The sequence below is a fragment of the Patiria miniata genome, unplaced genomic scaffold (assembly GCF_015706575.1).
Source record: "Patiria miniata isolate m_02_andy unplaced genomic scaffold, ASM1570657v1 HiC_scaffold_5, whole genome shotgun sequence".
Taxonomy (NCBI): Eukaryota; Metazoa; Echinodermata; class Asteroidea; order Valvatida; family Asterinidae; genus Patiria; species Patiria miniata.
This window is the reverse complement of record NW_024037072.1, coordinates 7584460-7610333: the sequence shown is the minus strand read 5'-3', so window position 1 is coordinate 7610333 and position 25874 is coordinate 7584460. Positions and strand designations below refer to the sequence as shown.

At 40.1% G+C, this 25874-nt stretch overlaps 1 protein-coding gene across 2 annotated transcripts in view; it reads left to right on the top strand.

Annotated features, from left to right (window-relative positions):
- Window positions 1-2255: 2255 nt before the first annotated feature.
- LOC119740734 overlaps window positions 2256-25874 on the top strand; it is a 65148-nt gene continuing 41529 nt past the window's right edge. The window contains exons 1-4 of one of the 2 annotated variants that reach the window (XM_038216138.1): window positions 2256-3024; window positions 7560-7623; window positions 14728-14955; window positions 16067-16156. In XM_038216138.1, coding sequence (XP_038072066.1) covers window positions 14743-14955; window positions 16067-16156 — 303 coding nt within the window. In that variant the 5' untranslated portion in view covers window positions 2256-3024; window positions 7560-7623; window positions 14728-14742. Of the gene's footprint in view, window positions 3230-7559; window positions 7624-14727; window positions 14956-16066; window positions 16157-25874 lie in introns of both variants that reach the window. The other variant, XM_038216137.1, reaches the window with a different exon arrangement.

Sequence of the window (25874 nt, the reverse complement as noted above, 5' to 3'; positions counted from 1 at the left end):
ATTGAGTGCCCCCTACAAAAACTGAGGGTACCAGAGTGCCCCACTAATTCCCCTAGAGTTGTAATCGAGTCAATCGCAAGTTAGGACAGAAGTAACAAGAGATGAACAATGACAAAGGATTGCCTTTGTCACAGGACTTGTGATTGACTTGTGGTATCTTGTGACTGTGCCCCATCTCCCCCCCCCCTCCCCTGCAAATTGGATGCCAGTTACTGCATTGGTTAGTTGAGATAGGAATAACTCATTTCTATTGGCTTGATTATCGTCCCAGGAATGCATTCATGTACCTGCAGAGGATGGAATTGGATGCAGACAATCATAGACTACCCAATCAATGTTGAGCTGTCATATAAGTCACTTGCAGAGTCTCATATTTCTTCATTAATTTTGAATGCATCGCAATACAAACCTTGAAAGAGCACTTCCAATTTGTTTTTTTACAAATACAATAAATGGGTAGAAAATATCTTATTTTGGACCATTAGTTGAGCCTCTTCATGTTTACCTCTCAAGAAACATTACACCATTATGATTGGAATTATCATCTCAATCATGCACAAATTGTCTTCTTCAGTCTTACATTTCAAACAAAAGAGATTTAACATTGAAAGACAATTTGTTTATTATTTTTTTCAGGGCTCTTCTGATTTATTTGAAAATTTCATTCATCATTAACATTTGTCTTCGACCAAATATCCAGAATTTGCTTTTCACAAAAAGTAAACACTACATAAATATACATCCAATTTGATAAATGGATAAATTCTGCTTGTTTAGAAAAAAACTCCACAGCCTCCGAATAATTGGATCGCTATTTTCTTTGATTTTTTGACTAAAAATCCCCTTACAGGGATTTTTTGCGATCAGCGACCCTTATCCAATTTAAATCGTCAGACAGCTTAGCTTTTCTCTCCTGCTGAATCCTGCAGTCTGTGATTGACAGCATCGGTCCAATTAAAACTTGGCAGGGGCTGAAAATGAGGGTTTCTCCAGTCCTTAAATATCTTATGACTGGTAATGATGAATACATAGATGCACAATGACATTTCCAGCATCAGTGACTAATTGTTTACTTTGAAATGTGAGCTTTCTGGAAAGAAATTGACAAATTTTCTTATTCGGATTCTGTAAATTTTTTTTAAAAGGCACATGTACATGCCGTTTTTTTCCTCAATGAATTGAAGTGTATCTGTTTATTGGACATCATTTTTTTTCACAATCACTCATCATTTGTTTTGCAGGCAATCACATGAATTCGTTTTTTTAATGTGATGGTAGAAAAAACACAGCAAGTCACCATCATTATCATTACAATTTTTACCCTTTTTGTTTAGTCTTGGTTACCGTTCTTGTTGACGTTTACAATGTCGGTACCTTGCCAATAATCAGTCTTACATGCCCAATGACTTTTCACACAAGTTACATAGATTTTGAAAGTGAGATGATGTTTCAATCAAAGTGGAATCTTTCTTGGAGGTCTCGAGAGAAGGATTCAGCTCTTTTAAGTTGTATTATTTAATATTTCGGGTAACTCTAATGGTAGGCAATAGGTTCTATAACTTGTATCAATAAAATCATCCTTTATCAAGTCATTGGGGTGAAAAAGAAATAAACCTTTGTAACAATCAGAAATGACTCTGTTCCAATTGCCCATTTTTGAATAATTTAGTATTTGATTATTTGAAACTGCACTTGACCCAATATTCAGATATTCGAAACTCGCCGATCAAGTTTTACACACGCCAGCTGCAGCTACCTTCATTGCTGGTCGAAAATTGCATACAAAGCACGCCGGTAAAAAATGTGCATGCGGTGATGGCTATTATGGGCCACTGGAGTTGTTTTGCAGTACGTTCACATACTGCATGACTGTCAAGGGACTTTACCCAGCTAAAAAAAGAATGGGACCAATAAATAGGCATCAACAAAAAAGTTACTGTCGACAAATAAGTGGCATCTGAAAATAGAAAACGCAACTTTACGAATAAAATCACAGTCCTGTGTGCTCATTTTTTTTCTTTTGAATATTCAAACGGGCAAAAAGATATTTGAATATTCAGTTGATGATCGAATATTTGAATATTTGGTACATTTGGGACAGCTAGGCTCTGTGGTTTGTATACATTGCTGCTCTATTGATGGAGAAAGTCAGCAGCATTTGACAATGCTAGGGTTTTTTGGAAACCTAGGCTTCATCCAGCATCATTGCTGGGTGCATAATCATTCACAAGCCTTTAATGGCCAAATCATAGAGAAGGCTTTAAGTTAAAGGATATGACTTTTCTGAACTAAAATATGGACCCAGAGTCCCCTGTGATGGGGACCTAAAGTCTCCTGAGGCTGAGATACAGGCAAGATTTTGAAAACCCCTCAAAAATTGTCTACAGTGAGCCCTGATATCCAGACCCTACTCTCATGGGTGGCAAAACCACCTCTCATTGTCCTATTCAGTGTCTCCAGATTGCCAGACTAATCCCATCCCCGAGGTTCAGCCCATCTCCTTCAAGCTTACCCAGGCATGACTAACTCACTTACAGCCAGGCTGAAGCTACTGCAGGCTTCTGCCATTGTTCTCTATCAGATTTTACAAAGGCCCTGCTAGACCATAGAATTGCCTCATCAGGCTGATAAGGCATGTCATTGTAGGATCTATTTATACTTCTGTAGACATATAGCCATAGCTCTGGAAGCCTGTTGTGGACATGGCGATAGATGGCTTATTCACTGTGCATGTGCTTTGAGGATGACTGATTCCAAGTCTAAAAGCTACATTTAGGTCATGGATTTGTTGGCACATTGTCAGTGTGAGGCATCTTGTCTTCAGTGTTTTGTTGTGGAGTTGTCCAGTCAGCTGCATCACTTAACACAATAATGGAGGGGACTACGGCTACACTGCTGAAACTGCACAGTTCACTTTGTCCTTAAATCTCTTTGAGTGACGGTGGAGAAAATGCAGCACGGAAGCTAGTAAGAGGCAATGAATCAGCAAATAAAACTGCAAGGAGCTGTGTTTTGACGGAACAAGTGAGCAAAGCATTTTTCCGTTCTACGAGTAGCATTTTTCCGTTCTTTCGAGTAGCATTTTTCCGTTCTACGTTTGGATTTTAATGGCATCGATGGAAAACATCTTCAAGATGAGAGAGTTGTTATCGCATCAGAGGCGCCAAAACTGAGATTGGAGATTCACTTAAATATAGTGGAGTCTATCAGCCGGCCGAGTGGTTCGTGTGTAAGTGTTTGAAAGTGGATGTTCTTTTCTATGTTTGCAGCTGTTGTACTGTCATATCAGATGTTGATGTGCGGGATTAATATGAAGTTCATTTGAGCTCTTCTGGTTGTTTTGGAGTGGCAGTAAGTTGACAGGCTCATTTGGAAATTTATGTGGGTGGTCGATCCAGGGGGAGAAATTGCAATGAGCTTTGTATTGTGTAGGATAAATGCCAACAGTACACTGAGGTAAAGTGAATGGGCCGATGGGTGTTTGGAGTCTATTCTAATGTTTGTGTAACATTGTTGTGCCTCCTGAATAAAGAGAGTGTATGTGACATATTTTTCCAGGTTTTACTATACATGTATTATGAAGTACTGTACCTGCTTAAGTGGCCACAATAGATAGGTGGCCGTAATGGACAGGTAGTCCCAAGAGACAAGTTGTCTAGAAATAAACAAGTGGCAATCAGAATTAAAAATGACAGTGGCTACAGAAGTCCGGTCCTACTAAAATGCGTCAACAAGTTTCGACAGCTGCAGCAGTCATCAACCCAGCGTCAACAAATTTTGTATAGGTCTTTTAACATCAGAAGTGGCTTTATATGGTAGAAATAGCGAAAAAGAACATCTTCAGCATATCAATTAAACTTAAAATAGTTAAAAAGTTGGGGGTTTTTTTCAACGCAAAAACTACGACGAATTTGTCGGTTTAGTGTTGGCCGCAAACTTGTTCTTGTTGACCGAGATCAAAACAAGATTGCGGCCAATACTAAATTGCCGAATAAGTCGTACTTTTCGCGTTGAAAAAAACCCCCAAAACAACCAGCTTTTAAACTAATTTTATCTTTAATTTATATGCTGCAGATGTTCTTTTTCGCTATTTCTATCATATAAAGCTACTTCTGATGTTCAAAAACTATACAAAATTTGTTGACGCTGGGTTGACGACCGCTGCCGCTGTTGACGCTTGTTGAAGCATTTTAGTAGGACCCCAATAGTCAGGTTTTTATGCAGTCAGCTAGGTGCTTCATCAACACGATAAAAATAATATAGCCAATTTCGTCAGATTGGCAAAGTTTTTACTTTTATAAATTTTAATTTAATTTATACAAACAACACAGGACCTACATGCGCATGAAAATGTATACTGCAAAGTATAAATAATGTTACTGATAGCCACAAATCAATTTTGAAGCAGCAAGCCGCATCCTTGTGATGACTGAGGTACTTGAGGTTTTAATTTAGAGTGACAGATTTTAAGTGCAAGATTGGAAGATATGGAATCCGTTTCATCATCTGTCATTTTCAAGTAGTCTGGGCACATTGAAGTCAGAGTTGGACGTGTACTTCACACGTTTGGTTCAAATCGTGTTCATTTCCAGACATGGTTGCAAGTACATTGCTCTTAATTTATAAAAAAGGCATGGTGTGCTTGGGTACTGTAAATTCATTGGTCGAGAACGGCCACATGTCCAGTCTGTAAAAATACATTAACCTCATAATAGAATGCGCGTAGCGCATGACTGAGAACTGCATGCGATGCACAACCGCTCAGTCTCATGGCCGACAGAAAAGCCTGCAGTTACACGTATCAAGGGTTACACCGCACTGATTTCATTTATTTCCTGCATAGTACTAGTAAGTTACAACCATTTACCATTTTGACTTATTGGCACGATATAACAAAATAATTGTTGACCGCTGTGATATGGGATATGCCGCTTTTAACCCCCTCGGGGTGCATAGTTTGCCTCAGGTACATGCTATGCCCCCCTCGGGTGTTAAAAGCGGCATATCCCACATCACAGCAGTCAACAGTTGTTCATTATCTGCCATAAAACTACTTAAATACATGTACAAGCAGTAATTCAAGTTACTTTACATGTAAATGTCTTTCATCAAGCAATCTTCATTGTACATGAAGAACATAACTGCAGCCAAGTAAGATTTGAGGCTTTGCATGGTGGAGATACTAAATAATGAAAGGTTTGCGGAAACACCATATGCGAATAATTTCTCAACTAAGAGAATGGTTCTGAAAAGAACCAGAGGTATAAACTCGATGTTCCGGTCAGTATGCAGCCCTCAGGTGTATTGTTGAAATTCTGCCTTAGGACCTCGGAATCTGTGTCCTTAAGCAGGCTACTTTACTGCAATTACACCGTGCAGAAACTGTAGGGGGTGCTGTGTGGCCTACTCTTGAGAACCAGTGAAGGCCACTTCATACTGGTTCCCTCATCGGGCTACACCAAATTTGGAAAGGGGTGTCAATTTGTTTGTCTGTTATTTGCATCAGCTGCAGCTTGAAGCAAAACAGTTCAAACCATGTTACCCGAGCAGATGTACGGTACAATGTACGTCAATTGCTGAAAGCACCGGTCAATTCCTTTTGAAGTGGTCTAAACACAGGGAGGAGTAGAGGCACGGACAATCGTTACATCTACCCGGATTTAATCCTCGTCAATGATCCCGGAATCAATATCTGGTTTTCAGCCTGCGGATTAGTCACGTTCGGAAGCTGTTAATTAGCACCATTGATGTTAATTATTGGCCCCGGGGGATTTCACAGAACAATGCCGTGTGAAGTATCTGGTTAATTATTGGAGATGTTGGGTCGTGGAGCAGTATCTTAAGTATGGCAGTGGGGGAATATTGGCCAACTGACGGATGTAATATGCCTCGGATGTACATGTACATAATATGCCTTCGGTTGTCAACAGAAACACTGCAGTGTTAGTACATGCGCAGGGTTTGACTGAACGTTTTCTGAAAAATTATGATTCTGACCCCTCCAGGATTTTTTGATTCCCAGAAATGATAGATTAATACCGTGTCCCCCTCCCACATTCAGAAGTGTTCTGCTATTACAGAAGTAACATTTTATCGACCCCCCCCCCCCCCCCCCAAAAAAGAGGAAAATTGTGTTGGTGCTAAACTGGCATCGTCATTGTTTTTAGCTTCTATCTGATTCTGTGGTTTTCAGATGCAGTGGCGCAATTTGTGGATGTCAGGGAATTGTCAGGTCAGGAACCAGACTAGCTGGCTTGCACCTAACGGATGTGTAACAAAATGTGGACTAATTTAATGTGGTGAATTGAGGGCAGTATTTGAAAAAAAGGTCAGGTTTTTTTTTCCAACGATGGTCGGCCGACCATCGTTGGAAATGGATTCAAAAATTCCACTTTTCCTTGAAAATGACAGCACACTAGGTGCAATGGTATCACAGAATACTTGAGACTATTATTCACTTACAGTCAAGTACGAGATTTCTTAATAGTTTGGTATTATTTTTTTTCCTAATGTTTGCAAATGGTGCATATTACCTTTAACGGGTTTCTTCCCCCTCAAAAACTAAAACATTTCTTCATTGTCTTCTACCTCTACGTTCCCCGGGTTTCCAAGCTATCATTAAACAGTGGCTATGCACTTTTGAGAACCCTCTGCTTTCATCATCAGAAAGGACAAAAATGGAGTCCACAGAGTCCATTATCGGTGTTTATACTATCACATAACCTCTTAGGGAGGTTGCCTTGCACTTCTCAGCCATTTTGTTTGTTAAATTGACGCCCTTTTTGTCCCCATGACCATAACCACATGGACTGCCTTCTAATAGCCCATTGTTCACCTGTCAATCACTGTACTGTTACCAGGCATTAATTAATCCCCAAACTCTTTACCAGCTGGTCTCTGGGGATGGCTGGCGCTTGTGAGAATGGAAAACCGTTCTTTTGTGAAGTGGCTCAATGGAAACTAAAGATGGTAGATTGTGCCTTTGAACGGCACAAAAAGGTTTTACAATTTCCCCTTAAAGACCCAAGAACTTGGTTGTGAAAGGGAGGTTTATGTGTTTACAGAGGTTTTTGTGCCATGCAAGTTTGGCAAACCCTTCCTAGTACTGAGCAGACATCAGTTTCTTACCGCGCTGTTCAGTTTCTAGACTGTTTACGAGGGAGCTCCGCTACATTTGTTTCCTTGTTTGTGGTTTTGAAATTTTTGCCTCTGAAGAAGACCTTGCTAAGATCGCAACGTGAGGCCGTCGTAATTCTTTTGAATGGTCAATCCAGCCAGAAAGCAGTTGCAGCAGTTATGATTCATTTTCATTTTGGAATTATCTCAGAAATGGTGTCATTTGAGGGTGTGGTCATGTACACCTACATGTACATGTGCATGTAATAACATGTAAGTAGACATGACTAACATGGTACATGGAATGCCTTTGTGTTTCCTAGCTTTGCCTATGGATTCCAGATTTTGCTTTGATGCATATCAACTGTCAGACTGCAGGTTGTTCGTCATTTGTGCCAGCAACATTTTCATTCAGTTTCCCTTCTTTCCTTTTTGACTTGCAGGGAGAAGTTGACAGTGGCTCGGCTTCAACGAGAGCTCAGCAAGACCAAATCAGACAACAATCAGGTAAGTGAAGTTGACTGTTTTTTTTAAATGTCGGGGTTGGACTTGTATCTGACTTTAACATTTGGACACACTATGCTTTGCCTAACCTGTTTATAAAAAGACCTTTGCTCTCATTTATTCTTGGCCCTTTCAAGTTTTTCTCCCAAAAGTCATCGGATTACCACCCAAAGGTTGAACAGAAAATTAAAGACGATGAAATAAGCTTTAATTTGATGTTACGTGTCTCAAACACCTGGGAGAGTTGCGAGTATTTCTAATGATTTTTGGAAATACGCGTAATTATCACTGAGGTCTATGGGAGTTGATTTACAGGTGTGCTCCCCAAGGGAGGTACCGTAGGGCTCAATTTGCCACCAGTTGTAGCAATCATTTTACAGCGCCCTCTGTTGGTAACGAAGATTAAGGGTCTTCTTGGTTTTAAGGAGTTTTCTTGTCTTGTGAATTGGGGAAGGAACATCTTGAGGAAGCAGGGGAAGATGAGGAAATGAAGAGATCCTCCTCCTACTTGTAAGGATCAGATTAGTCATTGGCATCTCCATCAATGTCTCAATGTTGTGACCTGTTGTTAAAGGGCTGGTTTTTAGGGTTTTAAGGAAGCGGCTATGACTTAGGGCATTCTTCTCCATTGTCTTGATTGTTGTTGGATATGGTTCAGTGGTGGTTTCAGGAAGCGGCTCTGGCTCAGGGCATTCACGGTCTACTTGATTTGTTTTGATCTCTTGGGGGTGTTTTGGTTGGGGGTTGTAGTCTGGTGCCTGATTCATCAAGAAATTCAAGTTCAATAACAAGAGTGATATTCTTTTAGAACTGAATAAATATGTGCTTGGCCAGGTTTAAACAAGTATATTAGAAAACCGGCTGGGGGTCTGGATGTTGATAATGGCCCAAAGGAGAGGGACATTATCAGCGACCAGGCCCCCAGCTGGTTTTAATCATACTTGGTTAATACCAGCCAAGCACATATTTATTCCCATTCATAAATTATACCTTTCGTTCAAAAAGTCAAAGCAGAACGCGGCAGTGCCGGTGTAGTGTGAATTTAGGACTCTATGAAATACAAACTCATTGGTAGTATGTGCATGCATAAGTGAAGATTGTGAATGTTCAACCAATAAAAGGGTAAAGGAACCAGATTTCAAAAGAATCAAAATTTCATGTGACACCGGAAAAGTGTTTAAAACCAGCCAGTCGGTGTTTTGTCAACCATTTAAAACCACCCACATGACGGGCTCTCGACCAATAGGAATGGGTAAACTGTCTTAGGTACTAATGGATACAAGTGCTTCTAAAATAAGTGAACCCTATTAAACATCCTGCTCACATCTCTTCCAAAATCCAAAAGGAGGTTTTGGTCGAGAATAATGCCAGATTGGTATAAAGACTGCAGTTGGTTTGGGTCTGTTTATAGCAGATAATTTTGTAATATAAAATTCCGCCCTGCCTCAAAAGTCTATTCCATTGGTCATGAATTGTTTTCATTATGGTTCTGTAGCTCACTACACTGGTCACACCCCATAAAGGTTACCACGCATTTATAATAAAATTTACTTTTTGGATGTTATTCCCAAGTGTCAATCCATGATGGCGCCATCTCCTCTGGTCAGAGAGAGAGAGACAGTTGAGAATTAAGTAATGTCATGCACACGGACACAACTTTAACCCCAACTCCCTCGGCATTTTTGCCAGGATGCAACCTCAATCCTGCAAAATCCTCAAACTGCCTCCATGTAAAAAAAATGAATACAGCCTCAATCCTGCAAAAACCTCTGTTATTTCCTGAATGTGTCCTTGGAGGGGTGACCACTGTCTCAATCCTGCAAAAATCCTCCAGCAATCACTGTCAATATGTTGAGGCAGAGCCAGTGACATCCTGGAGCAGTGCGGAAGATTTAAGTATAATCTAGGCCTAAATGTATGCATGGCTGAGCAAAAAGAACACAAGGTCCGGCTCAAGACCTTGACACAGTGCTTCCTCCAAATTCAGCCATGGCTATGGAAAATTTTTGCCATAGCTTCAACCCTGCAAAATCTCCAATTTGCAAAGTGGATTTTGGCAGATTTGGGAAGGTTATAGGGTTAATGATTAAGTTGTGAATCTCTCCTTTTTAAGGCCAGATCAAACCTCAAGCAAATTTAATAACGTCACTTGTTAAAGTTTCATTGTTACGTTTGCCGTGACCCCAACGAGTTCGCTTTGCACTAAAATGCATGTGTAGTATGAACCCGCTTTCACACACAATTCCTGCAACATTTTTTGTTGGTGACGACCGTGTGCAGCTGTTGTCGGCAATCCATTTCTTGCAAGAGTTGTTTCCTACTCGGATGAACTCGGAGGGAACTAACCAATCTAGAATCGAGTGAGAAAACCAGCTGTCTCACTCTTCCCATACCGAGCCCTGACAACAACTATTTTTAAAGTATTGTGTCTCCGTTCGCAGAGATGACCCCCCCCCCCCCTCTCTGAAAACCTTTCGGCTGTTGAAAGTTTCTGACCCCTTGCGAGTAGGGTAACAGATAGGAACTATCAAATTAGGCGACAAGTTTCCCCCTGAACAGTACCTCAACGGTTTGAGCTAATTCGTAGAGGAAGTGGCAGTGACCCACTCATTAAGAAGGATGTTAGTGCTTCTGGTTCTCAATTTCCCTTTCTGTAGTCAAAAGACCAAATTTTGGAATTCCCACATGGGAGGAGGGTTATTGTTTTTACGCTACCTGGATCAGTGGGGACACAGAAGACCCAACTGTATGCTTAATCTCAGTTGAAAATCTTCACCTGAACCTGAAGTACTGAACGTTTCAGCAACTGTCACTAGTATGTCAGATAACAGCAGTTTTTTCTTCTATAAATTAAAGTGAACCATGGAATTGAATGTGCTTTTGTAAATATTCCCCCCAGTTTATTCCTTTTTTGGGCGGTAATTTTTTTGTAGTACATATTGTACAATGTATGAGTAACTTGTGCTAGTTAATTTCCATATCGTGCTCTATGAAAGATATAAAATTAAGTGACAACTTTGCCTAATCTAAATTATTTATCTTGTAGTTCTACACCTGTCATTGAAAACCGTTGGTTGCGTGTTTACAATATTCAATTAGAATCCAGAGTAACCATATCTAGTTAATTGGACTGATCCCTCTATCCTTCCGAGAGGGGCTTAAAGGCGGCGGAATCAACCCACCAGTAAGGAAAAACAAACCCCCAGTTTGGTGTCAAAGGGACGGCGACCATGCGGTGAGACAGAGGGGGAGGGGGGAGGGGGAGGGGGGATTTACAGTGCAGGAAATGGCTGTGACTGGACCCTCTTATAACTTGCCTTACTCGGTTATGATGAGTGACTCTCATCCTGTTGCACTGCCCTGTCCATGACCAGAGCCGGCTGACTCCAAGCCTTACTTTAATCCCAACCCCTCAAATTGCTGGTTCAGTCAGTCACCGAGGATGCCAGGGGGGTAGCACGACGTGGTCTTGTTGGATTGGGAAGGGGGGAAGTAGGAGTTTGGGTTTAGATTTTGTGAGAAACGGGAGCTTTCTGTGATTTGGATTGAAGGATAGAACTGGAAACGATGGATATTACGTATGCAGAGGTAAGAATTACGCTTGTTAGATGTTTGTATTATTACAGAGTTTACCTCTGAGGATTTGTAGTGAAGAAATTTGTGTAAATTGAAGACGAATTTTGGGATCAAGATTTAAGATTTCAAGACTTGATACCACTAAAGCTGTAGTTTTTTGACCGGTACTAGTACTTATACAGGGTGTCCCCCAAAAAATGCTCCACTCTCTTTTTCCCCAAAATTCAAGAAAACCAGAAGGCATAAATTTTCTTATCATGCATGGTAAGAATGCTATGTGTCTTGGTTGTTATCTACCAAAAAATCAGATCATACTATCAATCCACTAGGGACAGAAATGCTTAAATATGAACTCGCCTCCATTTGCCAACTGCGCTGGGGACTCAAATCACCAATTTTAAAATGGCGATTTTTGTCAAGTGTGCTTTTCAAAAATTCTACTTGGTTTCTATTATGGAAGACCAGTCATCAGTTGTTGTCAAGCAAACAAGAGAAAACCAACCAACCATGGCATTGTTCATTTATTGGACTTTGACTAAAAATACCTATTTGTAAATCAAATACACGTAACAACCTATGTGTGGGCAGTGCCGATTTGCTTGACTGGTTCTTTTCAGACCAGAACATTTTGCCACCTGATTTGAGGGAACCCCACACTGAATTGTAGCACCCAGCCACAGGTGAACAATTATTGCCTGTGGTTGATTTACAAATAGGTATTTTTAGTCAAAGTCCAATAAATGAACAATGCCATGGTTGGTTGGTTTTCTCTTGTTTGCTTGACAACAACTGATGACTGGTCTTTCATAATAGATACCAAGTAGAATTTTTGAAAAGCACACTTGACAAAAATCGACATTTTAAAATTGGTGATTTGAGTCCCCAGCGCAGTTGGCAAATGGAGGCGAGTTCATATTTAAGCATTTCTGTCCCCAGTGGATTGATAGTATGATCTGATTTTTTGGTAGATAACAACCAAGACACATAGCATTCTTACCATGCATGATAAGAACATTTATGCATTCTGGTTTTCTTGAATTTTGGAAAAAAAGAGAGTGGAGCATTTTTTTTGGGACACCCTGTACATGTAGTGTATAAAAGCTATTGAGTTGATGATAACCGATCTTGTTCGAGATTTTTTAAGTCTACAAAAAGTGACTCTTAGATGATAAAAAACATAATGATGAATTTAGAAATCGGTCGCTTGATTCCTTAAACATAAATTTTGAACATGTGCCATGTGTTACAAAATCGCTGGAAATGTACTCCTGGGAGTACAGTTTAGGGAATGCTCAGAATACTTTAGCAGAAGTGGAGAATATATTTTGAGGAAAGCTTTTCATTTGGGATACTGGATTGTTTTGTGTATTTACTTGAGCAAATTAAGCAGAAACTTCTAAATGAATCCAGAGTGAAAGGGAGTCATGTTGGGGCAGTGGTAACTTTCCTCGCTTCCACCACTGTGGCCCGGGCTTGATTCCTGCCCAGACCACATGTGGATTGGGTTTTCAGTCCTACCTGATTCTGTGGGTTTTTCCCAGAATGTGGGTTTTCCTCCCACCTCTAAACTGTAATTTTTTCTCATTGTCTCCTCACTACAAGTTTTTTTCAAGCTTTTCGAGCTGCAGTGCCTGGGGCACTTTCTAGGAATCCTTGGTTTCATCACCAGAAAAAAAGAACACAAATAATGAATCATGCAGTCAGGCATTACACCGATAGCTTTAATTATGGAAAAAGGTTTGGCATCTTATAAAATGAAAAACGGACCAACACCCCAAAATTTAATAATAAATGGCTCGTCACTGTATTTGTTAGAGTATAGATAAGATAGGATTTGACAGGTTCACTTCTCCACTGACTGCAAAGGATGAAACAATCGCAAACAACCTTGCCGCACTGTCCAGCCTGGACCGACACTTACATAAATCTTACCTTGAGCCATTCGAAGATGCTTTTAAAAAATTGAACCAGCCGGAAAGTAAAATGGCCGTGTGAAAAATTTATCGCGTTTAGAGGTGTCTGTCCACTTTGGCCTTGCTGGAGGCGGCCCTTTCATCTTCTTGAGCGAGAGCTCCGAGAAACCCATTTTGAAGTCTTTCCAAAGTAGGGAGAGGACAGTAAAATATACAATAATTAATCGATGAGGTTTTTGGCCTTGCTTGGACGCAAGGTCTCATCTGCAATTTTTTTTTATGACAGATACTCCATCCCTCGGACTGTAAGCCAATCCATCAGCAGATGCCATCTTTGGTCAGAGCATCTGTCTTGTCACTGGTCTGAGCATCAGAAACAGATGGTCACATTTCCACTGAGTTTTCATCTTTACACTCAAATCCTGGCATGTTTTGTTTGATGCCTTAATCTTTCCAGACTTCAGCTGTGCTGTCCTTGTTTTCTTTGACAAGTGGAAACAGGAAATCCAGTAAAAGCAGAATATTTGCTTTGGTTGCGGAGGAAATTAAGAATCTCACTTGCCGTCGAGTTGAAGGATAGTTTGAAGTAGATTCATACCCCGTGATCAGATCTTGAGAAAAGCGACAAATGAGGGGGAAGAATGTATTCTATTTCCAGCTGAAGGAAACTTTGTCGGACGGCAATTTTATCTGGAGTTGCTACAACATACATGGCCTCTAAATTGTTTTAAATTGTGACAGATCTTCCAGTTATTTTAAAAAAAATCTCCAAACTGACCTGCTGTCAGTGATAAAGCCTTAATGATAGATATATTGAGAGTAATTGTTTAAACATGCAGACACTGACGGAGGCTGTTGCTCTGGATTTCAACCGGATGTCCAGAGGTGTCGAGTTCCAACCCCCCTGAGTCATATTTTCTTTGCCTATTAAAAGACAGAAATTACAAACAGATTTAGTCGTAGAAATCAAATCGCAATGCTTTAATGAAAGCAACTCCTCTTTGAGATTTGTTGTTGAAATTTGGTTACACGTGAATGTCTTGATGTAAATGTTCCATAGTCCATTTTAATTTCATTAGACTTACAGTTTTCATAAATCCCAGTTTTTTTTAGTTTTTTTTTTTTTTTTACCAAGAAACCTTCTTGGATCCACCACAATCCACCAGAAGCCCAGCTTTTGTTTTCATGCATCAATATGTTATAAAATGTGGCTTGGCTCTACCTTCCTCAATCCTACAAAATCTTCCCAAACTTGCTGATGGATATTGAAAGGTCTGGGATGATTAGGGTGAAGACATTATAATGAAGATACACCTCTATAGAGAATTAAGTAGAGAGTCAGGTTGGCGCAGTGGATCTTTCCTCGCCTTCCACCTCTCTGGCTTGGGTTCGATTCCTGTCCTGGTCCCCATGTGGATTGGGTTTTCAGTCCCTGCCTGATTTTGCGGGTTCCCCAGGATATAAACTGAACATTTCTACATTGTCTTCTCTCTACAGGTTTCTTAAAGCTTGTGAGCTGCAGTATCGCGATGCTTTTGAGGCATCCTCAGTTTCATTTCCAGAGATAAATAATGATTACAATATCTACAACTGATTTTTTTGTTCTCTGTCCTTGCAGCAACGAGACGCCATCATGAGAGACTTGGCCGAAGAGCGACAATCACGACTGGATGCTGAGAAACGTCTCAAGGAGGCCCTCCTGGAAGGTGAGACCTACAAGTCCAGGCTGGAGGCCCTCCAGGAGGACCTGACCAAGATGCAAGGGATGCTGAACAGTGTCATGGAGTACAAGACCAAGATGGAGCAGCTCAAAGAGGAGCACAGTGGCACGGTTCAGACATTGGAGGTATGGGCTAGATTTGTGCGTGTGGTACCCCGTGCATTCTAATCCTTGCATCTTCGATTCGAATCCCAGTTTTGAGGAACACAGTGGCACAATTCAGACATAGAAGATACATGTATGGGCGAGGCTTATGTGGGTTTTACCGCTTGCATTCTTGTTGGTTTGAGTCCCAGTTTTGAGAAACACAGTGGCGCAGTTCAGACATTGGTTCAGACTAAACTAGGGGTCCAGCTCCTTTCATTTATAAGTGTCTCCGGTATATGAGTCCCCATCTCTGAGGAGCACGGTACAGACATTGAAGGTATGGGCTCCGTGTACAAGTATCCCCTCCCCGGCAAGAAAGGGACAGTTGGGGGAGACCATCGGGAGAGACATTCACATTGCCAACGACGCCTGACGCTTATGGAAGACGTTATGGCTTTGTGCACATTTAGAATAAACTTACTTGAGCGGATGAACCAGTATGCACAAATATTGTTTCCTGTCCATGGGGCTCTCAAAGTGGTAAGGTGCCCTCTCTTGGTGGCGCACGGAGCCCATGGGCTTGACTTGTGTAGGTGGTACCCCTTGTATTCTTACCATTGTGTGTTAGTCTTGAATCTTTTCAGACATGGGAGGTAGGGATTTTGACAAGGGTTAAACTTGAACCTTAGTCAATTACTGTAACTTACAATGTAGTGGGATAAGCTACAAATGTAGTGTGTGAAGTACACCTTGCATTCTAATCGCTGTCTTGGGTTTGAGTCCCTGTGTTTAAGGAGGAACATAGTAAGATGGTAAAGACATGGAAAGTATGGGCTATAGGATGCAACTCCTAATGCTTATCAGTGACACTCAGGATGGTGTTCTTTGTTTCAGGAACACATTGTGAAGTTAAAGACCTCAGTAAGGCATAGGCTAACACCCCTTGCAGTTTTATCACTTTGTCTTAGGTTCGAGTCCCTTATTGAATAAGAAAAACCACAGTAGCCAATATCCTGGATGCATTACATGTAGCTAAAGCAGGTGGTATGATTCCCTAGTAACAACTTCTACCAAGCTTTGAAAAATGAGAGACAAGCATTCCATAATTTCAGGCGATAGTATCTTCCAAACAATACTGGTTTTGTTTCAGAATGATCTGAGGAAGTGCCAAACCCACATCAGCAACTTGGAACGGGAGAACAGCAACCTACTGAGTGAATGTCATGCACTGGAGTCCAAGGTAAGCTTAGAACAAAAGGTAGAGATGATGAATCGTGGAACTATCGCATGAGTGTAGCACACACGCGTGAACATCGCACTAGCTGCAAACGAAAAGATGGCGCCACACGTAAATGTTTAACAGTGTTTTCCCAAGCTTAGTGGTGCCGTAATTGTAATTTCAACTGAACTTGTATGAGGAATAGTATTACAAATTTAATGGTTTATTACGGGTGGATAGTCAATGTTTTTTCCCCTCGGCATTGGAAGTTAAAGAGGTTGTGGAATGCTCGAAGACATTTCCGTCATTTTTCGGGTATATGTAGCCTAAGGTGTGATGAAATAAAAACGACTATTGTGTCTGTCATGAAATGAGTACAAAAGGTACTTTTGAGAGCTGTTTTTCAGGTCCTGTTTCAATCCGAACGTGCAATTTGTGTAAAAGTCGTCGTTGGGGGCAGCAAACAAAACATAGTAAATCGTGACGTAATAAACAGGACTCCCGATGCAGCGTAGTATAAACGAGTCCTGTTTATTACGTCACAATTTACTATGTTTTGTTTGCTGCCCCCAACGACGACTTTTACACAAATTGCACGTTCGGGTCGAAACAGGACCTGAAAAACAGCTCTCAAAAGTACCTTTTGTATTCATTTCATGACAGACACAATAGTCGTTTTTATTTCATCACACCTTAGGCTACATATACCCGAAAAATGACGGAAATGTCTTCGAGCATTCCACAACCTCTTTAACAAACTAGTACCCATCGACTATCCACCCTCAAACCAATTTTATTTGTGTACTATGCTGCATGTGCCACGCAGGTACACCTACTATTGCCCAGCTGCTCTGTAATACCAGGGAAGCACTACTCAACTTGGGAGGAGTAATTTCTTACCACTTCCTCTCTCAAACAGTGTCATATCAGCATATATAAACGTTGCTCCTAGTGCAGATACTTTTATGCCCATCATGGTCACAGCGTTATCGGGGGCAGACTGAAAAACCGTTTAAATAGTTTAGTGATATTGTCTGACTACTTTCAGGAGTCGGCTGTGCATTTTTACATGTGGAACAGTTGCTGTAGAGAATGGCTATTTCATTTGTGTTCCCAAGTTGTATGTATCGTGAACAAGACAAAAATTAACTTAATTTTGCCCATGCAGTTGCTCTGGACAAGAAATGGTCCAGTGAAAAAGTCATACTTGGCAGCATGTCAGTTTCAATTGAAAAATATCTTGACCATCGCCAGCTTCCCCTTTTTTTTGGTATAATTATTTAATGGTTTCTCAGTCAGTGTTTGGGAGTGTCTCTTAAGCAGTGTCCTCAGGGAGCTTTGTCTTGGGAGGAGCACATTTACAACCCAGTCACTCAGGGAAGGCCCTAAAATCTTATCAATGGATTCCGGAAGAACCTGGGAAGGTTTCTGCCGTGAAAATTTGCAATGAGTAATGTCTGTGCTTGCAAAGTTAACACTGCTTTTGAGTTATGTTTGGTTCTTTGTGGGGGGGGGGTGTAGGCTTGGAATCTTAAGTTTATCCTTGGTAAGTACTGGTTTGATTCTCAAAAGGGTTTTGGGCATGACATTGTTAGTCCGTCAGCGGCCCATTACTTCTCACTTCATCCCGCACTTTCAATTTGTGGCGTTGATGAAAGGTCCCCTGTATGCCTTAATAATTAAGAAAACAGTCGGAGTTTAGATGCAGCTACTGTATGTGCGATATCATTTTAAGGCGTGTGTGTTTGACCGTTTCCTGCAAGGGGAAATATGCGATGGTCAGAAGATTGCTTTAATGAGTTAGTGTCATGGCGGATTATTTATGGTCACTGTCTGGTTGTCATCAAGAAAAGATAGGCGATTCATCCTTGGTGTATGGTACCAAATGGTATCCATGTAGTGATTTCGGTCATTTTTTTTTGGGGGGGGGGGACTTTCTGAAGTACTTGTAATCATGGAGGAAGGCTTTGAAGGCATAGGGCATCATTTATTGCCAGTCTTTCTGACAATTACAAACAAATTATAAGTTAAAAATTATAAGGTAAAAATATACAGACTAAAAATTTACATACATACACATGTACAAAAAATAAACATTAGAAGGAAAATTTCAGTTGGTTTGATTGGACACATCATACATCTTACATATTTCAGTCCACTTTAATTAGTGGAACTTTTTGAAGGTCATTTAACCTTACCCTAACCTTCCCAAATCCTCCAAAATCTTTTTTGCAAAATGGAGGATTTTGTGGGATTGAGGATTATTGCAAAAATGTGCTGCTGATTTTGGAAGATGCACTGTGTGGAGGTCTTGGGCCAGGCCTTGTGTTATTTATGCCCATCCGTGCATAAATTCAGGCCAAGACTTGAAATCTTCTGCACTGCTCCAGGATGTTCCTGGCTCTGCCTCAACATATTGACAGTGATTGCTGGAGGATTTTGCAGGATTGAGGCAGTGGTCACCCTGCCAAGGACCACATTTAAGAAATATTGGAGGATTTTGCTGGATTGAGGTTGCATCATAGCAAAAAAAATGCCTAGGGAGTTAATGAACTACAGAAAATGTACAAAAGTTCCATTGACGGTACAAAAATAATAGCACCCCATCCCCTGTTAGGACACTGAAGATTAAAAGTCCTTGTTCAGTTGCGAGGTGAAATTTGATGAATTGTTGGTTTATTTGGTCAAATCCACTTTGGGGAAAGTTTGATTGCTCGCATCTGCCCCAAAAAAACCCTCTGCTGCATGTTCTGAATTTTCATCTTCAAACGAAATGTATCTACCCCAAGAGACCTCAAAGGGTCCCCCTAGATCTTGCTTCTGCACGAGACCAGCATGTTCCTCTATCTAACTCACGCGGGCCCACCCTTACCGCACATTAATGTTTCCTCTCGGCTCGTTTCACTTCTGGTTGTCGTTATGTGCAACTGTGTGTAATCTAATGCCCAGGTACGGGCCGGGCTCCAGGAAATTAGATCAGTTGAATTCTACTCACCGTAGAAATGTTTCCCTGTTGTTTTTCTGGAATACCTCGTTTCTTCCAGGGCATCAGTAAAATAAATTTTAAAGGAGTACAGAAAGCTCTTATTTGTGATGTGACCACCTGGGAGTTCTTTAATCTCCAATGTCTTGGCTGTTTTAGACCTCACAGTTTTGTCAATCTTGACACAACATATCTTATTCCCTTAGTTGACTTTGCCCATCTGAAAGGAAGCTGTAACAGAAACACCTCCTGAAATTTGCTTCACTTTTGAAAAATTTGTTGTTGTCTTTTTAAATTGCTGTATTTCTGGCATTACAAAAGTTATTTAGTTTTGATCGAGACATTTACATTTTGTCATGGAATAATCATAACCAACAATACTTCAGTTCTTGCTAGGTAGACTGGTTCCCGCCCCCTATCCTATCCAAATCAATGATGTAGGGACTAGGGACTGGGAACCAGTTTATGGCAGGGCAGATCTGTTTGTGCGCAAGAGCAACCCACAGTAAAAGCCTTTTTTTCCAGATGATTGCAGAAAATTTGTAAGGAGAAAAAAATTATTTTTGTGGAAACATGGAGAGCCCATCTTTACGTTAACAGTGCATTGAAGATAAAAACAAAAGTGGTTCATGTCTTGAACTCGTGAATTGCTTTCACGTTTTCACAAAGAAAAAGTTGCCTTTGGTTTGCCAACTTAAAACAGACAGACGCCAAATTTCACGCAGCTGTCAAGCAGAAAATAGTTGCCTGGAAATTTAATATGCCAAGTGAAATTACTGGAAACTGGTTGCATGCGGCACGCGCCACAATGACATTTTGGCAGGCAGCCTGTTTTTATTATCGAAACGGGTTTTGTTTTTCCTGGATCTGGCTCCTGAAAATTGGGCCCACCTGCATGAAGTCAAAACAGAATAATTGCAAAAGGATTGAGAGATATTAAACACGCATCAGTCCAAGAAATTGTTGATGTATATTATATAGTGGGTATTGTTTTAAGGTGTTGCTTGTTCACTGCTGTTGTCATCATTGATGCACATTCAGTGTGACAGGTGCCTTAATTGATTTCTGTCAAGAAGATAATCCTGTGGGTGGCAGCTGACGATTTATTATTCTGATGGTTTAACTTGGTTTGATGCCACTAAAGACACCGGGTACTTCATTGTTGAGAGACGCATCCTTGGAACAAGGGGCACATGAACGCCTCCCCATGGTGACATTGACAGGAGAATTTGCTGTTGTCACACCTGTTTCTGTTTAAATGCTTCAATGGTCTTGTTGGGACTACTGACAAGATGTCACTTACGTTGATGGTAATGCATTTAAGCTTGATGTGACATCCATTGGCACATATGGTAAGGATGGGATTTGTAGTGCTCATGTAATCATTTCCTTCTGGAAATATACTTGCCATTTCAGTGAAGCTGACTTTTTTTTGTCTTTAACGATGTCACTACAGTTACATCTATGTATGTACACAGTACATGTTAAGAGAGCCAGACCTTTCAATCCTATAACATAACTTTTCTGTTTTCTTCTCAATTTTTGAAATTTTGAGATTGTACATTGGATAGTCCAATTTGAGCCATATACCTATTTGTCCCTGAAAGGTCCCAAAACGGCCCAGCCTATTGCTCCCTGTACCCCCCTCCCCCTCCCCCTCCCCGAAACTCCCCAAGCCCCAAGCTCTTTTATGGTTTTATGTATTCTTTAGGGGGAAAAATACACTGTACATGGGTGTACGGTATGTTATACAGGTGCTAAAGATATAGAAGCAATTGGTACAGGTTCTCATTTATCACAAAGTTTTGTGATTTGAAATTATAAAAAAAATGCTGATTCAGGGTGGAAGAGGGATGTCATTATATTTGAGCACACATGCATTTTGTAAAATAAATGTTGGTTGTCTCAAAAGTTAACCCCTGCCCCCCCCCCCCAACACACACACCTATGTAAATACCTTCAATCGTGGACCCCCTATTGATCTGATACACTGTGCCCTCTGGAGACGTGTGTACAATAGGGAACAAAATATTGTATACGTCTCCACAGGGCAATTTCTATAGATGAATACATCTCCACATGGTTTTCACGAAATAGATATGGATTTTACTCAAAAAGTAGGAATTTCCAAGCTATGTTGATTTGTTGCAAATGGAAGAGTTTTAGAAAAGGGATATTAAGTCCAAATTTCAGCCAAGGAATTTGATTCTGGTTAAAATAAAAACTACACTTTCAAACGCGAAAACTTTAGTACACGAGAACAAAGGAATGTCTCCACAGGGATACAAATTCCAGTATGCGTGTTCCTCTTTTGTTTATACTTTTACACTGCACATACATGTACCTTACTGCATCCTAATCCACTAGTCTTCTTTGTAACTTGCGTAGGATGTCAGAAAGTCTCTCATCTCTGAAGCTTGCCACAACCTCCTTCCCTCCCAAAAAAAAATTAAAAACCTGAATTATTTTTAGGATTTTGGGCTTGTCAAAGGAAGAGATAATTTCTGGTGTACTAAGAGGTAGACTTAAGGCTGGCCACTAATCAGTAGAAACTGCACAGTCACTTATGATGTGAGCAACCCTTCCTTCAGTCTCCTGTCGCCATCTGTGAATTGTTACTCTTTTTTCCCCCTTTCGTTCCTTTTTTTCCTGGTGAATGTAAAGGTTTTGAGGGAGATTCAGTTTTGCCTGGCTTAGGCTGTTGCTGATTAAATGCTTCTTATTGTTTTGCTGGTGAGGTTAATAACAGGCGACATATGGCTAGGTGTGACCGTACGACCCCACAATTGGACGCACATGGTGTGGTGTGTGAACTTGTAAACAAAGGGGTTATTGGGAATGAACTTTTTTTGTTTCATTCACTCAGGCTGTGAGCTCTGTGCTCCTTTAACTTCATCTTAAAATTAGATTATCCAAGCATGGAGGCCATGATACAAGTAAACTTTCACAGTACATGCAGTTCAGTGGTTTATCACACAGCTCAAACTTAAATCTCAAGTCTCCATTAACTTAAAGCTGTAACTGGCCTTTTCTCAAGTCAACTGAGTTCTTTCCTTAAATCTCAAATCATCGTAGAACTCTGTAGAAATCTTAATTCCTATCTTATTATTTTTAATAGCTAGTCAGGCCTTTGCTCAGTTTGGTTTATTAAAAGTCATTCAAAGTATTTCTTGCGAACATCACTAGGCAATCCTCAAGTTATTGACAAAATATTGACTCTAGTCGGTCTGTGGTTTGGATAAAAAAATAAAATCAGTTTTGGAGTTGGGTTTCAAGATGCTTTGCATGTATTTATTTATGAAATGAAAGCAGACTACTATCTTTATTGAGCAAAGAAATGTTGAGATTGTACTTTACTTTATACACTGTAAGTTCAAAATAGAGTGTTAGCAATTGGAAAAACAGTTACAATTGTTGAGAATTGTTGAGTGAAATGTGTGTTTCTGAACTTAATATATTTTGCTGGTTCGTTGTTCAAACAAAATCCCAATCTTTTCCTTGTCTCTGCAGCAACGTCCAACGTTCTTCATGCCTCGTTGCCAGTGACCAGTGAACACATTTGGGTATTTCTCAGGGGGGGAAATCAGACACATCCTCGCACGTACATGTATCGCTAGCAATAATGACAGCGGACGTAGTCCCCACTAACCGTCAAATTTTCCTCTTCCGTTTGGAATTAGTTGGGCCGGTTTTTAATAGTTTCGCTTGCATGGATAGTGTTTGGTCCGTGTGTGTGGGCATGAATTTCTATGCGCTTTAACTTTCATGTTTGGGGAGTCATTTTGGTCTTGCATGGGCGTTGACAATTTTTTCTCTCAATCGCGGGGGAAGGGGGAGTCGTTTTTATTAAGCTCCCAGTTTGAGAAAAATAATGGAAGTAAAAGTCATTGTGTTTGGAAGGGAAGAGTTAATTTACTTGTCCAAATTGTGTTGGAAAAAGAAAGCTATCTCCAAATATTTCATGTCAAAGACTCTTTAGGATGTGACTAGATTGCCAATTCCCAGGGTCTTAAAATCCACCCATGCCAATTCATACAATTGACCCTGGTTGTGGGTAGAATATCTTACAAACACTGAACAACTTTTATCTCCAAATTCAATCAGCAGGCCTCACAGTAAGACCTTTAAACCTATAAAAGTCTCTAAACAACGCCTGAATAAATGCAGTCGTGTCGTTAAATTATTCATCCCAATTCAGCATTGCAGGTGCACCGCAGAAATCGAAGTTCTATTCCACGGTAAATAGAACTTCCATTGCTTGGTCACACTTTGACACAGCTCTGATAACTCTCATACACTTACATGTATAGTACCAGTTTACAAAGTAACCGTTCAGATGACGAGGATTTATTCAGGTGTTGTATAAAACAAATAATGAATGTTTCACATTCGTGCAATAGAAAGAATCATTTCATTCAGTGACAGATAGAATATTCCATTCCACGAGGTGAACATTCGATCTGTCACCTCATGAAATTATTCTTACCATTGCACTCATAACCATTCATGTTTTGTACATGTACATGTATATTATACAACGCCTGAATAAATTCCTGTAATCTGATTGGCGGGTCGTTGATCTTGTTTCATTGAATTATTTGTTCCAATGCACAGCGTGGCCGCATGTCAAAAATAGAAGTTCCATTTCACGGTAAATGGAAGTTCCATTACACAGGCACACTCTTAACAGCTATGATCAATCAGATGACAAGGATTTATTCAGGTGTTGTATAAAACAAATAATGAATGTTTCACATTCGTGCAGTGGAAAGAATAATTTCATTTGGTGACAGATGAAATATTCCATTCCACTCGGTTTTGCCTCATGGAATGGAACATTCGATCTGTCACCACATGAAATTATTCTTACCAATGCACTCATAACCATTCATTATTTGTAGGGGGGGGGGATGCCCCCTCCGCACCCCCTTGATCAGCCAGTGACTGTAGCTCTCGTTGACCTTACATTGTATCTCTGGATGTCCAATTTTGGATACAGCCTTACTTTATTAAACATGGGGATTGATATTCCAGTTATGTTGTAAAGCACCAAGAATGTGTCTGTTTATATTCAGGATTCATGAAGATTCTTACCAAAATTCCTATAACATTTTATTTTTCATTTGGTCACAATTACGAATCAGTTATCACAGAATCCAAGGCCTTGAGATGCAGAAGAAGAAGCAGGGCCTTCTTATATCATGTGTCAGTCTTACTTAGGCCATGTCTAGCAATTATACACATGCATGTAAAATGGAAGTAGTGGGCGAAGTCACTTCCCATAAACACATGTATTACGGCCAGTGTAGTTGTATTAAAGTATTTCGAATGTGGTCATAGCTAGGCATAAACTATAAAACTAGTTAATTATGTGGTCTTCCTTTGTACCAAACTCTCTTCACTGCAATATAGATACCGTAATGTGTCACTATGCTGCATGCCCCTTCTAGTGTTGACCGTCCACCTGTACCCTTCTACAAGATGTCACAACTTAAATGTTTAGATTCACAAGAATCCAAGGTTCGGGAGGATTTGGTAGGGTTGAAGAAGGTAGAGCCCAGCCACTATTACTTGGGGCTTCATGCCCCTTGAAAGTTTAAGTAAAAATGTGCCACTAGTTTCCTGCACAATGGAGGATTTTGGAGGACCCAATAAGATTCCTAGCAAAACTGCATCAAAAAATTTAAGGATCTTTTTATTTATCCCAAAAGTAACCTACCGAATTATGATAAAACCTTTCTTGGATTAAAGATTGTACTGGTAATATTAGCACCCCGTGAAATTATTCTGTCTAGCTCGCTGTCACTAAGAAGAAATCAAGAAATGTTGGTGATGTCCAACGATCATGTCAAATAATGATTTTGGGAAATAGAGACTGCTATCGACGAAATCTTGTTTCCTGATCAAAAGGTTGTACATGGTTTTCCCACTGTTTTCTCAAAAAGTGTAATATCCACTGAGCTTAAACGTCAACAGCTTAGGTTTTGAAACATTCTTCTTTGGATTTTGAATGGTGTTATCACTGGAAACCAAAAAAAAAAAAAAAAAAAAAACAACCCCAAAATACATGAAAAGCAAATGATCCTATGCCTTTAAAGGTTAGAAAGACAGTCATGACCAAGGTGCAGTGTACACATTTTTGTAAGTTATCAATTACAAAAAAAAATTGCAAAGTTCACTTTGGACGTCCGTCCCATCTGTACTTGTGAAAGTATTTGAAGGGATGTTCACTAATTGCACCGCATAATTACAGCATTCCTTTGAAACATCATTCATTAATCATCATGTAGCCTCCCCAACATATCTAGAGCCATACACCGGTATCCTGTTTCCGTATCAGTCTCACATGATGAATGGATATGATTATTCTCAAACTAAAGATAGAGCCCATAGACTTCCCTGAAGAAAGGTGCTTCGTATGATCTAGGTCTCAATTCACATTAGGGCTGTGCCAAATATACAGAGTATTTGAAAATATTTCAACCGAATATCCAAATAGTACTTTTTTGTTTGTTTCCAATTCAAGCATTTGAAAAAAGTTGATGGTAATGAGAAATGTCTAAGATGTTCTTTTATAATCATATAGTGTTTGTTAAATGCCACACTTTTGTCAAAACCCACTTTTGCGTATGATTTGTGAGCCCTCATGAGAAATATTAGCTCAAATTCTTCTTTGAAATCGGTCAAATATTAGCCATTTCACTACCTCTGCCGTAATTTATACTACTTAACCCTAACAGAACTCAACCCTTCAAA